Source organism: Oncorhynchus keta, chromosome 19, assembly GCF_023373465.1.
Source record: "Oncorhynchus keta strain PuntledgeMale-10-30-2019 chromosome 19, Oket_V2, whole genome shotgun sequence".
Taxonomy (NCBI): domain Eukaryota; kingdom Metazoa; phylum Chordata; class Actinopteri; order Salmoniformes; family Salmonidae; genus Oncorhynchus; species Oncorhynchus keta.
Window position 1 is genome coordinate 6,114,014 of NC_068439.1, and position 13,161 is coordinate 6,127,174.

The 13,161-nt window shown below is 41.5% G+C and overlaps 1 protein-coding gene and 1 pseudogene across 1 annotated transcript; both read right to left on the bottom strand.

The window, feature by feature from the left end:
- Positions 1-1,596: 1,596 nt before the first annotated feature.
- LOC127909144 (peptidyl-prolyl cis-trans isomerase FKBP14-like) lies at positions 1,597-6,721 on the bottom strand. The gene is made up of 4 exons (XM_052469149.1): positions 6,391-6,721; positions 5,961-6,112; positions 2,230-2,357; positions 1,597-2,119 (listed from the first exon to the last, which is right to left on the bottom strand). Exons 1-4 carry the CDS (start codon positions 6,582-6,584, stop codon positions 1,961-1,963), a joined length of 633 nt encoding a protein of 210 aa, XP_052325109.1. The 5' UTR covers positions 6,585-6,721; the 3' UTR covers positions 1,597-1,960.
- A 1,347-nt stretch (positions 6,722-8,068) lies between these two features.
- LOC127909597 (acetylcholinesterase collagenic tail peptide-like) overlaps positions 8,069-13,161 on the bottom strand; it is a 70,429-nt pseudogene continuing 65,336 nt past the window's right edge.

A 13,161-nucleotide genomic window follows, 5' to 3' on the forward strand; every position in this document is an offset into this window, starting at 1 on the left:
GGGAAATACACACCATCACACCTCCTCCTCCATGCTTCACGGTGGGAAATACACATGCAGAGATCATCCGTTCACAAAGACACGGCAGTTGGAACAAAAACATCGCAGATTTGGACTCATCAGACCGAAGTACAGATTTCCACCGGTCTAATGTCCATCGCCCATGTTTCTTGTCCCAAGCAAGTCTCTTCTTCTTATTGTTGTCCTTTAGTAGTGGTTTCTTTGCAGCAATTCGACCACTAAGGCTTGATTCACGTAGTCTCCTCTGAACAGTTGGTGTTGAGATGTGTCTGTTACTTTAACTTTATTTGGGCTGCAATTTCTAAGACTTGTAACTCTAATGAACTTCTCCTCTGCAGAAGAGGTAACTCTGGGTCTTCCTTTCCTGTGGAGGTCCTCATGAGAGCCAGTTTCATCTTAGCGTTTGATGGTTTTTGCAACTGCACTTGGAAACTTTAAAAGTTCTTGTGATTTTATGGATTGACTGACCTTCATGTCTTAAAGTAATGATGGACTGTCGCTTCTCTTTGCTTATTTGAGCTGTTTTTGTCAAAATATGGACTTGGTATTTTACCAAATAGGGCTGTACTACTGTATACCAACCCTACCTTGTCACAACACAACTGATTGGTTCAAACACATTAAGAAGGAAAGAAATTCCACAAATGAACTTTTAACACACACCTGTTAATTGAAATGCATTCCATGAAGCTGGTTGGGAGAATGCCAAGAGTGTGCAAAACTGTCAGCAAGGCAAAGGGTGCCTACTTTAAAGAATCTCAAATATAAACTATATTTTAATTTGCTTAACACTTTTTTGGTTACTACATGATTCCATATGTGTTATTTCATAGTTTTGATGTCTTCACTATTATTCTACAATGTAGAAAATAGTAAAAAATAAACCCTTGAATGAGTAGGTGTGTCCAAACATTTTGTCTGGTACTGTATATATGTCTCTCTATGTCTTTCTCTCGCTCTATATATGTGTTTCAAATCCCCGAGCTGACAAGGTACAAATCTGTCGTTCTGGTCCTGATCAGGCAGTTCCTAGGCCGTCATTGAAAATAAGAATTTGTTCTTAACTGACTTGCCTAGTAAATAAAATATGAGGGTGTCACCGTTATACACCTCCCTATATATATATATATTTTTTTTGTTAAACTACATTATAAACCTTTTTATAAATGTATTAGCAATGTTTTTCCCCCTATACTATACTATCACTGCCTGAACTCTTATCGATCTAGTCTCATCAACACTGACACGTTAGTAAACAGTGCCACCTAGTGGCTAAACGTGATACGGTATTATCAAGTATTACCAGGGAATAAATGCATTGTTTTGTTTGTGTAAAAAGATGGCGGTCTCTTTATTCATTTTCCCCCCTCCTCTCTAAAAAGTGAACACAACATGCATTTGGTAAAAAAAAAAACACACAAAAAAAAACCAGGTACCACTAATATGTTGTTATAAAAACTATATCACAAATATGTTATCCTGTGATCAATGTTTTACATTATATATCTCTGGTTCTTGTAGATATAAAACAAAAGGACCCTTGAACAGTTAAACAACATTTAACCAAATATTCAATAATGGTTCATAAGCAGTTTTTATTAACAAACTTTTTAAAATAAATTTTAACCAAAAATATCACAAACACACACACACACACACACACACACACACACACACACACACACAGCTTGTCTAATGTAAAGAATGATCATATCATGTTGATGTAACCCGACTCCGTTTTGGACTGATGTAAGATGACGTTTCCCCTTTAACACTGATCTAAGGTCAGTTTCCTATGTTCTACGCCGTCTAATATGGTGAACATAAACTGATCCTAGAACTTCGCCTAAGAGCAACTTTTACCCCGAACAGAAATAGGACTAAGACCTCCCAAGTTTGACCTGACCAGTAAAAAAGTATAGGGGATTTAGGTCAGAGGTTAAAGTTCATCGTGTTTGTAGGTGAACTCTCTGGAGGAGATGAAGCCATCCTCGTTCTCATCCTCCTTCTTAAAGATGTCCTCCACCATCTGCTCATGATGGGTGTCGTTGGGAGGGTAACCATGACGCTGAAACTCCTTCCTCAGGTACTCCTTCACCTGGGAGGAAAAGGGAGCATGCAGTCAGGACATAAAGTAAGTGTGTGTGTGTGTGTGTGTGTGTGTGTGTGTGTGTGTGTGTGTGTGTGTGTGTGTGTGTGCTCTCTCGCCTCGTCCTTGGAGAGTTTCCAGTCATCGTTGAGGTCCATTTCCTGGAAGGATTCATGTGACCTGGGTCCATTCCTGATCTCCATCACCTCGATGTTAAAAGTCAGGGTGCTCTCCGGTGGGATCTTACCTGAGGTCAGAGTTCAGGGGTCACAACATCAGGATCGGAGGTCACTGGAATGCTCGGCCGGGACTCAGTTCTAATACATACAAAATGGCATTTGTTCTAAAAGGAAGGGACAGCTGAAGAAAACCTAATCCAGGATGTTGCTTTCACCGAAACCAGTAAGAGTGGACCAAGGAAAGGAGACCAAGGAGAGGAAGCCATGTCAGGGTGTTTTCAGACTTTGTCCCTTTCAGAATGTTTTTTTGTGAACACACAAAAGAGCCCCAGAGGTGAACCGAACTGAGACCATCTCAATAGGTGGTCTGAGTTCGGTTCTCTTGAATTATCTGGTCCGGTTCCCTTTTTAGGAGAACGTGAACACAGAGCTCCCCAGGTTGGCTTGTCATTATTCCCGTACCACACAGACTACTGTCATAATATATATATATCATATATGTCATAACCCCTCCCACTAGACTACTGACATTAACCCCTCCCAATAGACTGACATAAACCCCTCCCACTAGACTACTGACATAAACCCCTCCCACTAGACTACTGACATTAACCCCTCCCACTAGACTACTGACATAACCCTCCCACTAGACTACTGACATAACCCTCCCACTAGACTACTGACATAACCCTCCCACTAGACTACTGACATAAACCCTCCCACTAGACTACTGACATAACCCTCCCACCATAACCCTCCCACTAGACTACTGACATAACCCCTCCCACTAGACTACTGACATAAACCCCTCCCACTAGACTACTGACATTAACCCCTCCCACTAGACTACTGACATAACCCTCCCACTAGACTACTGACATAACCCTCCCACTAGACTACTGACATAACCCTCCCACTAGACTACTGACATAACCCTCCCACTAGACTACTGACATAACCCTCCCACTAGACTACTGACATAACCCTCCCACTAGACTACTGACATAAACCCCTCCCACTAGACTTCTGACTAGACTGACATAAACCCCTCCCACTAGACTACTGACATAAACCCTCCCACTAGACTACTGACATAAACCCCTCCCACTAGACTACTACTGTCATAAACCCTCCCACTAGACTACTGACATAACCCCTCCCACTAAACTACTGACATAACCCCTCCCACTAGACTACTGACATAACCCTCCCACTAGACTACTGACATAACCCTCCCACTAGACTACTGACTACTGACATAACCCTCCCACTAGACTACTGACATAACCCCTCCCACTAGAGACTACTGACATAACCCTCCCACTAGACTACTGACATTAACCCCTCCCACTAAACTACTGTCATAACCCCTCCCACTAGACTGACATAAACCCCTCCCACTAGACTACTGACATAAACCCTCCCACTAGACTGACATAAACCCCTCCCACTAGACTTCTGACATAAACCCTCCCACTAGACTACTGACATAAACCCCTCCCACTAGACTACTGACATAAACCCCTCCCACTAGACTTCGTTTCAGATTGTTTGTAATATTGTGATCAAATCAAATTGTATTGATCACATGCGCCGAATACAGCAGGTATAGACAGACCTTACAGTGAAATGCTAAGAGACTCATCAGCAGTTTATTCCACTGTTCCACTTATTCCATCTGTATATCTATCTAGCTATATATTATATTTATCTATCTAGCTATATATTATATTTATCTATCTGTATATCTATCTAGCTATATATTATATTTATCCATCTGTATATCTATCTAGCTATATATTATATTTATCCATCTGTATATCTATCTAGCTATATATTATATTTATCTATCTAGCTATATATCTATCTATCTAGCTAGCTGAATATTTATCTAGCTAGCTGAATATTTATCTAGCTGTATATTTAGCTGAATATTTATTTAGCTATATATTCATCTAGCTGAATATTTATCTAGCTAGCTGAATATTTATCTAGCTGTATATTTAGCTGAATATTTATTTAGCTAGCTGAATATTTATCTATCTGTATATTTATCTAGCTAGCTGAATATTTATCTGTATATTTATCTATCTGTATATTTATCTATCTGTATATTTATCTAGCTGTATATTTATCTAGCTATATATTTAGCTAGCTATATATTTATCTATCTGTATATTTATCTAGCTGTATATTTATCTAGCTATATATTTAGCTAGCTATATATTTATCTAGCTGTATATTTATCTGTATATTTATCTATCTGTATATTTATCTATCTGTATATTTATCTAGCTGTATATTTATCTATCTGTATATTTATCTAGCTATATATTTAGCTAGCTATATATTTATCTAGCTGTATATTTATCTAGCTGTATATTTATCTAGCTATATATTTAGCTAGCTATATATTTATCTAGCTGTATATTTATCTGTATATTTATCTAGCTGAATATTTATCTGTATATTTATCTATCTGTATATTTATCTATCTGTATATTTATCTAGCTGTATATTTATCTAGCTATATATTTAGCTAGCTATATATTTATCTATCTGTATATTTATCTAGCTGTATATTTATCTAGCTATATATTTAGCTAGCTATATATTTATCTAGCTGTATATTTATCTAGCTGTCGGATAACATTCTGATGACATGGCTTGTCCTGCACTTAGCAAAAACCCAGAGTGCATTGAGTGAATGTTGGAAAAATATCTTGGTTCCTTTCTAAAACATAGCAATGTGAATGCAAAGAGGACACGGACCACAAGATAGGTGAAGTGAAGGACTATATGTGAAAACACACCAAGACTAATAAAGATGCACACAGCCAAGATGTGCCACCACTGGAATATTCTTGAAGTAACAAAGTGTAGGTGAGGGTTAGGTAGGGGGTGTGCTTACCAGGGCAAAGCACAGCATCGCTCACATGCTCACAGCATCGCTCACATGCTCACAGCATCGCTCACATGCTCACAGCATCGCTCACATGCTCACAGCATCGCTCACATGCTCACAGCATCGCTCACATGCTCACAGCATCGCTCACATGCTCACAGCATCGCTCACAGCATCGCTCACATGCTTCCCAATGCTCCACGTTGGGAAGACGTCACAGAGCAGTAGTTAGTAGTACAACCTTTAGGCATCGTTTCTATCCTACAACGGTGCCGTAGAGGAGACAGATGAAGGTCATTAGTGCCATTCAGGGTGGTGTCATCTATGTACATTGCAGTGAAGTAACTTTAGTACAGACAGTGTGTGTGTGTGTGTGTGTGTGTATGTATGTATGTGTGTGTGTATGTGTGTGTGTGTGTGTGTGGTATGTGTGTGTGTGTGTGTATGTATGTGTGTGTGTATGTATGTGTGTGTATGTGTATATGTGTGTGTATGTATGCGTGTGTGGTATGTGTGTGTGTGTGTGGTATGTGTGTGTGTGTGTGTGTGTGTGGTATGTGTGTGTGTGGTATGTGTGTGTGTGTGGTGTATGTGTGTGTGTGGTATGTGGTATGTGTGGTATGTGTGTGTGTGGTATGTGTGTGTGTGTATGTGTGTGTGTGGTATGTGTGTGTGTGTATGTGTGGTATGTGTGTGTGTATGTATGTGTAGTGTGTGTGTATGTGTGTGTGTGTGTGTGTGTGTGGTGTGGTATGTGTGTGTGTACCTTTCCCCTCCTTGCCGTAAGCGAGGGCAGGAGGTACGACGAGGCGTCTCTTCTCTCCAGCACACATCCCCTGCAGGCCTTTGTCCCATCCCTTTATCACCTCTTTAATACCCAGAGTGAACCAGACAGGCTGCTTGTCTCCCTGGGAGTAGCTGGAAACACATACATACATACATACATACATACATACATACATACATACATACATACATACATACATACATACATACATACATACATACATACATACATACATCACATCACATCACACATCACATCACATCACACACACACACACACACACACACACACACACACACATACATCACACACACACTTTATTTTTTAAGACAGCAGCAAAAACATGTATCTGACCGTTTCTAGGTTCAGGAAACGCTTCCTTCAATTGTTGTTTTCATAACAAACTAACCTGGAATGAAACTTAGTTCCATTTTGAAGATATCCTTCATGGTGGACCAGCAGAATGTCTCCGTACTTCGACTTGCGATGACAGAGGAAAGGTTTGTGCAGAACTGTGATTTTTACTTCGGCCTCTGGAAGTTTCCCTGCACTGACGAACACTAGCAGCGAAGTGCAAAACCAGCTCAAACAAACCAGGAACATTTCAGAACTGATATCGGCAAAAATTATAGGTGTCGATAGGAGAAAATATATTTGTTCAAAACTTGTAGGACTTGCCACTCACTGGAACAAGCGCGCCCGCAGTGTCAAGACGTGGCAAGTGACGTTTCATCATGCAAGCTGTTACAGGAAGTGTACGTTTGATTGGTTGCATATTTTGCATATTCCCCGCCTTCATGGCGGAGCTGTTGTCTCTCAGTTCCGTAGAATAATGATCTGTCTTTCAAAGTATCAATGTCGAAGCTTTCAAATTATTAAAGACACGTGAACGATAAACAGATGAACAATACGTGGATGCATTTTGAAACTTCGATTTACTTTTGATTTTTATTTTAACTCACATTTCTCAGGTAGACAAATAACAAACAGACCATCACCTACTCATTTTGGCAAAAGCTGGTTGAATTTAACTTTATATCGAGAGAGATGAAACAATGTGTGTTATTGAATTTATATCATGCTAGTGTAACATTCACATACTTCATCAATGGCTACAGTTCGATATCCGATTGTTTTATAAAATAGCCCATAAACACACTATAATTCACACAATGTATAAATACATATTATGACTAAAAGGCAAAAATGATTGTACATGGCAATCAGCAATCAACAGTCCTACTCTACAGTAGACCAGAGCATCAACAGTCCTACTCTACAGTAGACCCTACAGTAGACCCTACAGTAGACACTACAGTAGACCCTACAGTAGACCCTACAGTAGACCCTACAGTAAACACTACAGTAGACACTACAGTAGACCCTACAGTAGACCCTACAGTAGACACTACAGTAGACCTTTACAGTATGCACTACAGTAGACCCAACAGTAAAACCTACAGTAGACACTACAGTAGACCCTACAGTAGACCCTACAGTAGACACTACAGTAGACCCTACAGTATAACCTACAGTAGACCCTACAGTAGACCCTACAGTAGTACATACAGTAGAACATACAGTAGAACCTACAGTAGACCCTACAGTAGACCCTACAGTAGTACATACAGTAGACCCTACAGTAGTACATACAGTAGACCCTACAGTAGTACATACAGTAGACCATACAGTAGACCCTACAGTAGTACATACAGTAGACCCTACAGTAGTACATACAGTAGACCCTACAGTAGTACATACAGTAGACCCTACAGTAGACCCTACAGTAGTACATACAGTAGACCCTACAGTAGTACATACAGTAGTACATACAGTAGACCCTACAGTAGTACATACAGTAGACACTACAGTAGACACTACAGTAGACCCTACAGTAGTACATACAGTAGTACATACAGTAGACCCTATAGTAGAACCTACAGTAGTACATACAGTAGACCCTACAGTAGACCCTACAGTAGTACATACAGTAGACCCTACAGTAGACCCTACAGTAGTACATACAGTAGTACATACAGTAGACCCTACAGTAGAACCTACAGTAGTACATACAGTAGACCCTACAGTAGACCCCACAGTAGACCCTACAGTAGTACATACAGTAGACCCTACAGTAGTACATACAGTAGACCCTACAGTAGACCCCACAGTAGACCCTACAGTAGTACATACAGTAGACCCTACAGTAAACCCCACAGTAGACCCTACAGTAGTACATACAGTAGAGCCTACAGTAGTACATACAGTAGACCCTACAGTAGTACATACAGTAGTACATACAGTAGTCCATACAGTAGACACTAGACACAAGCACAACCATTATAGTCCCATATAGATACAAATAGGTCCTTATCGTAAGATATAATTTGTTTTGAATTAATTAATTAATTAAAGATTAAATACGTCAAGCAGAGCTATTTACACACTCCTAATTTGCATAAATAAAGTATCAGACACTTCTTTGGAAAGACAATGTTGGCTGAATAGTACTCTTTCTTAATGCTGAAAAAGATGAAGGTTCTTAAAAATGGTTCTTCCTCAGCTCTTAAGGTTCCTTGGAGAGCTCTTACCCGCTAAAATAACCTTTGAGTGAAGTGTGGGGTTCTTGACATGGCATCAAATGGTTCTTCAGAATTCTTCAAGGTTCTTGAAAATGTATGGAAGCCTGCAGCTGTGTCCCTTTCAAAACCACTCCCATCATTATCATATTTCCCAGCATGCTCTATTGCAGTTAGATTTTTGAAATGGTTTGTTTCAATATCTATGCATGTACATTAATTGATTCATCAGTCTTATGTCAGTTCAATATAACTAAAATCATTTTTCTAAACAATTCCAATCTGTTACTTGGATTTATTAATATAAACCCGTTACTGAAATTGATGTTCCAGTTTAGATTTTTAAGGTAGTCTCATGTATTTTATCTTTTCAACACTGGCAGTCATTCTGAATGCAGGTTGTGGGTGAATAAAAACCTATACATGTTGAATATCTCCAGTCTGGCTGGATTCCAATAGGAATTACACATCATCTGGCAAGCCAGCATAATGTGATTTGCAGGCTTAATGTGGCCTGTAAACGATGAGTTTCAGACCACTGTTATTAGGGTTTAAAATAATGAATAATGACATATTCACTTTGAATCTCACCTGGTGAAGGCTACAGGACTGAAAATGAAAGACTGCAAAAAATAAATAAATGTCTCTGTCACTAGAAAACAAAGTAATGGGTGGTAATGGTACCTAAAATTCACTCAAAAGCCACGTTGTGAAATATGCAAATAAGGCTTAAAACTCTACCGCAGGTCCTGGAGGGGCCAAAACATTTCTGCTTTTGGATTTTTGTATGATTCTTCAAAGAACCACACCACGTTTTTCTCTTCAGAGACTGTAAAATGGTTCCTCTATGGCATCGCTCTCAATAGCTTTTTTCGGTACCAGCTTTTGCATCGTGAATTATTTAAGTGCGTAGTGAGGAAGCTATACAGCGACCGAATGCATCTTTACTCATTCTGCAGAGGACTGGTAAAAGAGACCATCATTGAATTAACAGTCCAACGGCTCCGTCACTTTTGACTATCAGTCTAAATTCATTACAAGCGGTCCGAGGTTGCTATAGTTACGTGCTGGACGTGGTTAAAACACATTTTGTTGTTTTTGTTTTGTTGTCGAGACGCATGTCAAATGGATATTGAAACAATCAAGCTTAACTTTACTGCGATATTTTAGCTTATACACATTACAATCATATTGTACTTCCTGTATACCTTCCTGTATACCTTCCTGTATAACTTCCTGTATAACTTCCTGTATAACTTCCTGTATAACTTCCTGTATACCTTCCTGTATAACTTTCTGTATAACTTCCTGTATAACTTCCTGTATAACTTCCTGTATAACTTCCTGTATACCTTTCTGTATAACTTCCTGTATAACTTCCTGTATAACTTCCTGTATACCTTTCTGTATAACTTCCTGTATAACTTCCTGTATAACTTCCTGTATAACTTCCTGTATAACTTCCTGTATACCTTACACATATTGCCCAATTAGCACCAGTGTTTTTTTTAAAAACATTCCTTAAACAGTGCTACAGCCAGAGGTACCAGCGTAGAGTTACGAGAGCAGTCACACAGCCATAGTCATGCGAGCCACACCCCATCCAGACACAATACAAGGGGTCTCCCGTGGCCAAAGTTGTCCCCCAATAGTAGCTTGGAGGAAAATTGTTTTAGTTTTTCATAGGTACACACAGTCTGTCATATTTGAGCTACGGTGTCCCCCCCTCCTCCTCCTCTGCAGCTCTTTGAAAAGGGCTGCAGACATTTCTAATCTTCTTTACGGAATACTCCAGAACAGAGCTGAAGTATAGACCACAACAAGGAGAGGCTCGCTGAAGGTGGACCAATCACAATTGGTAATACTGCAATGCTGCCATCCTCTCATTGGCTCAGGTGAAGTATTTGCAACCAGTAGAATCGATGGAACAGGACCCAGTACATCTGAGATGGCCAAAAGACCTTAAACGAGAGATGACGCATTATAACAGGTGTGTGTGTGTGTGTGTGTGTGTGTGTGTGTGTGTAGAAGGAACATGGGAGATATGATGTGCAGGTCTGGTAACCAAAGTCATTTCCATCACACTCCTCCAGGCCCTCATGTGATATCCATCTCCACAGTACGCCCACCTACAATCTACAGGGAAGAGAGGGAGGGAGAGAGGAGGAGAGAGGGGTGTGTGTGAGAGAGGAGGAGAGGCAGTAAGAGGGCGGGAGGGAGAGAGAGAGGAACAAGGGAGATATGAGGGAGAGAGAGAGAGAGAGAGAGAGAGAGGGAGAGAGAGAGAGAGAGAGAGAGAGTCAGAGAGAGAGGGAACAAGAGAGAGAGAGAGGGAGAGAGAGAGAGAGAGAGAGAGACTCCTCCAGGAGAGAGAGAGAGAGAGAGAGAGATATCCAGAGAGAGAGTAGAGCCCACCTACAAGAGAGAGACAGAGGGAGAGAGAGAGAGGAGAGAGAGAGAGAGAGAGAGAGAGAGAGAGGAGAGAGAGAGAGAGGGAGGGAGAGGAAGAGAGAGAGAGAGAGAGAGAGAGAGAGAGAGAGAGAGAGAGGAGAGAGAGAGAGAGGAACAAGAGAGAGAGAGAGAGAGAGAGAGAGAGAGAGAGAGAGAGAGAGAGAGAGAGAGAGAGAGAGAGAGAGAGAGAGAGAGAGAGAGAGAGGAGAGAGAGAGAGAGAGAGAGAGAGAGAGAGAGAGACAGAGAGAGACAGAGAGAGAGAGAGAGAGAGAGAGAGAGAGAGAGAGAGAGAGAGAGAGACAGAGAGAGAGAGAGAGAGGGAGAGAGAGAGAGAGGGATAGAGAGAGGGATAGGGAGAGAGGGGGCAGTAAGAGGGGCGGGAGGGAGAGAGAGAGAGAGAGAGAGAGAGAGAGAGAGAGAGAGAGAGAGAGAGACAGAGAGAGAGAGAGAGAGGGATAGAGAGAGGGAGAGAGGGGGGGCAGTAAGAGGGCGGGAGGGAGAGAGAGAGAACAAGAGAGATATTGCTTAATTGCTTTGGCACCCCAATGCATTACGTTGATGCTGATTTTGCATTTTAAGTTAATTGAATTAAATGGGAGGAATAGTACCAGGCTGACGGAAAGCGAGGGAACACCGATGATGTAATAGTCTCTATGTCCCTATTTTTCTCCTCTGTCATTGTATGTTTGGATAGAAGGCTTGAGGCTAATGTGTGTGTGTGATTCTCAGTGTGTGTGTGTGTGTGATTCTCAGTGTGTGTGTGTGTGTGTGTTTGATTCTCAGTGTGTGTGTGTGTGTGTGTGTGTGTGTGTGTGTGTGTGTGTGTGTGTGTGTTCTCAGTGTGTGTGTTTCTGTCTGTGTGTGTGTGTGATTCTCAGTGTGTGTGTTTGTGTGTGTGTGTGTGATTCTCAGTGTGTGTGTGTGTGTGTGTGTGATTCTCAGAGTGTGTGTTTCTGTCTCTGTGTGTGTGATTCTCAGTGTGTGTGTGTTGGCTGCAGTGTGTGTATGTGATTCTCAGTGTGTGCTTGTGTGTGTGTGTGTGTGTGTGATTCTGTGTGTGTCTGTGTGTGTGTGTGTGATTCTCAGTGTGTGTTGTCTGTGTGTGTGTGTGTGCGTGTGATTCTCAGTGTGTGTCCGTGTGTGTGTGTGTCTGTGTGTGTGTTGTGTGTGTGTGTGTGTGTGTGTGTGTGTGTGTGTGTGTGTGATTCTGTGCGTGTGTGTGTGTGTGTGTGTGTGTGATTCTCAGTGTGTGTTGTCTGCCTGTGTGTGTGTGTGTGTGTGTGTGTGTGTGTGTGTGTGTGTGTGTGTGTGTGTGTGTGTGTGTGTGTGTGTGTGTGTGTGTGTGTGTGTGTGTGTGTGTGTGTGTGTGTGATTCTCAGTGTGTGTTGTCTGCCTGTGTGTGTGTGTGTGTGTGTGTGTGTGTGTGTGTGTGTGTGTGTGTGTGTGTGTGTGCGTGCGTGCGTGCGTGCGTGCGTGCGTGCGTGCGTGCGTGTGTGTGTGTGTGTGTGTGTGTGTGTGTGTGTGAGACCTACTGAGACAGGCATCTGTGACGACGTTGTTTCCATCATCACACTCCTCTCCATTCTGCACCAGTCCGTCCCCACACACACCCACCCGCTCCGGAACCTTCTCTGTCGACTGGAGAGCCTGGAAGGGCAACAACACAGTTTACACAACAGGCTCATTATTCATTAAGGCCCACTGTAACAACAGGGTCCTATTCATTAAGGCCCACTGTAACAACAGGTTCCTATTCATTAAGGCCCACTGTAATAACAGGGTCCTATTCATTAAGGCCCACTGTAACAACAGGCTGCTATTCATTAAGGCCCACTGTAATAACAGGCTGCTATTCATTAAGGCCCACTGTAATAACAGGGTCCTATTCATTAAGGCCCACTGTAACAGGGTCCTATTCATTAAGGCCCACTGTAATAACAGGGTCCTATTCATTAAGGCCCACTGTAACAACAGGCATTCATTAAGGCCCACTGTAATAACAGGCATTCATTAAGGCCCACTGTAATAACAGGCATTCATTAAGGCCCACTGTAACAACAGGCTCCTATTCATTAAGGCCCACTGTAACAACATGGTCCTATTCATTAAGGCCCACTGTAATAACAGGTTCCTATTCATTAAGGCCCAC

Bases quoted from the DNA above. Each gene is read 5' to 3' on its own strand.
- LOC127909144 (XM_052469149.1), bottom strand. From the start codon at position 6,584: ATGTTCCTGGTTTGTTTGAGCTGGTTTTGCACTTCGCTGCTAGTGTTC. The intron at 2,358-5,960 runs GTACACACACAC...CTCTGACCTCAG, and splicing joins TTACGGCAAGGAGGGGAAAG to GTAAGATCCCACCGGAGAGC. The intron at 2,120-2,229 runs GCGAGAGAGCAC...TTTTCCTCCCAG, and splicing joins GGAAACTCTCCAAGGACGAG to GTGAAGGAGTACCTGAGGAA.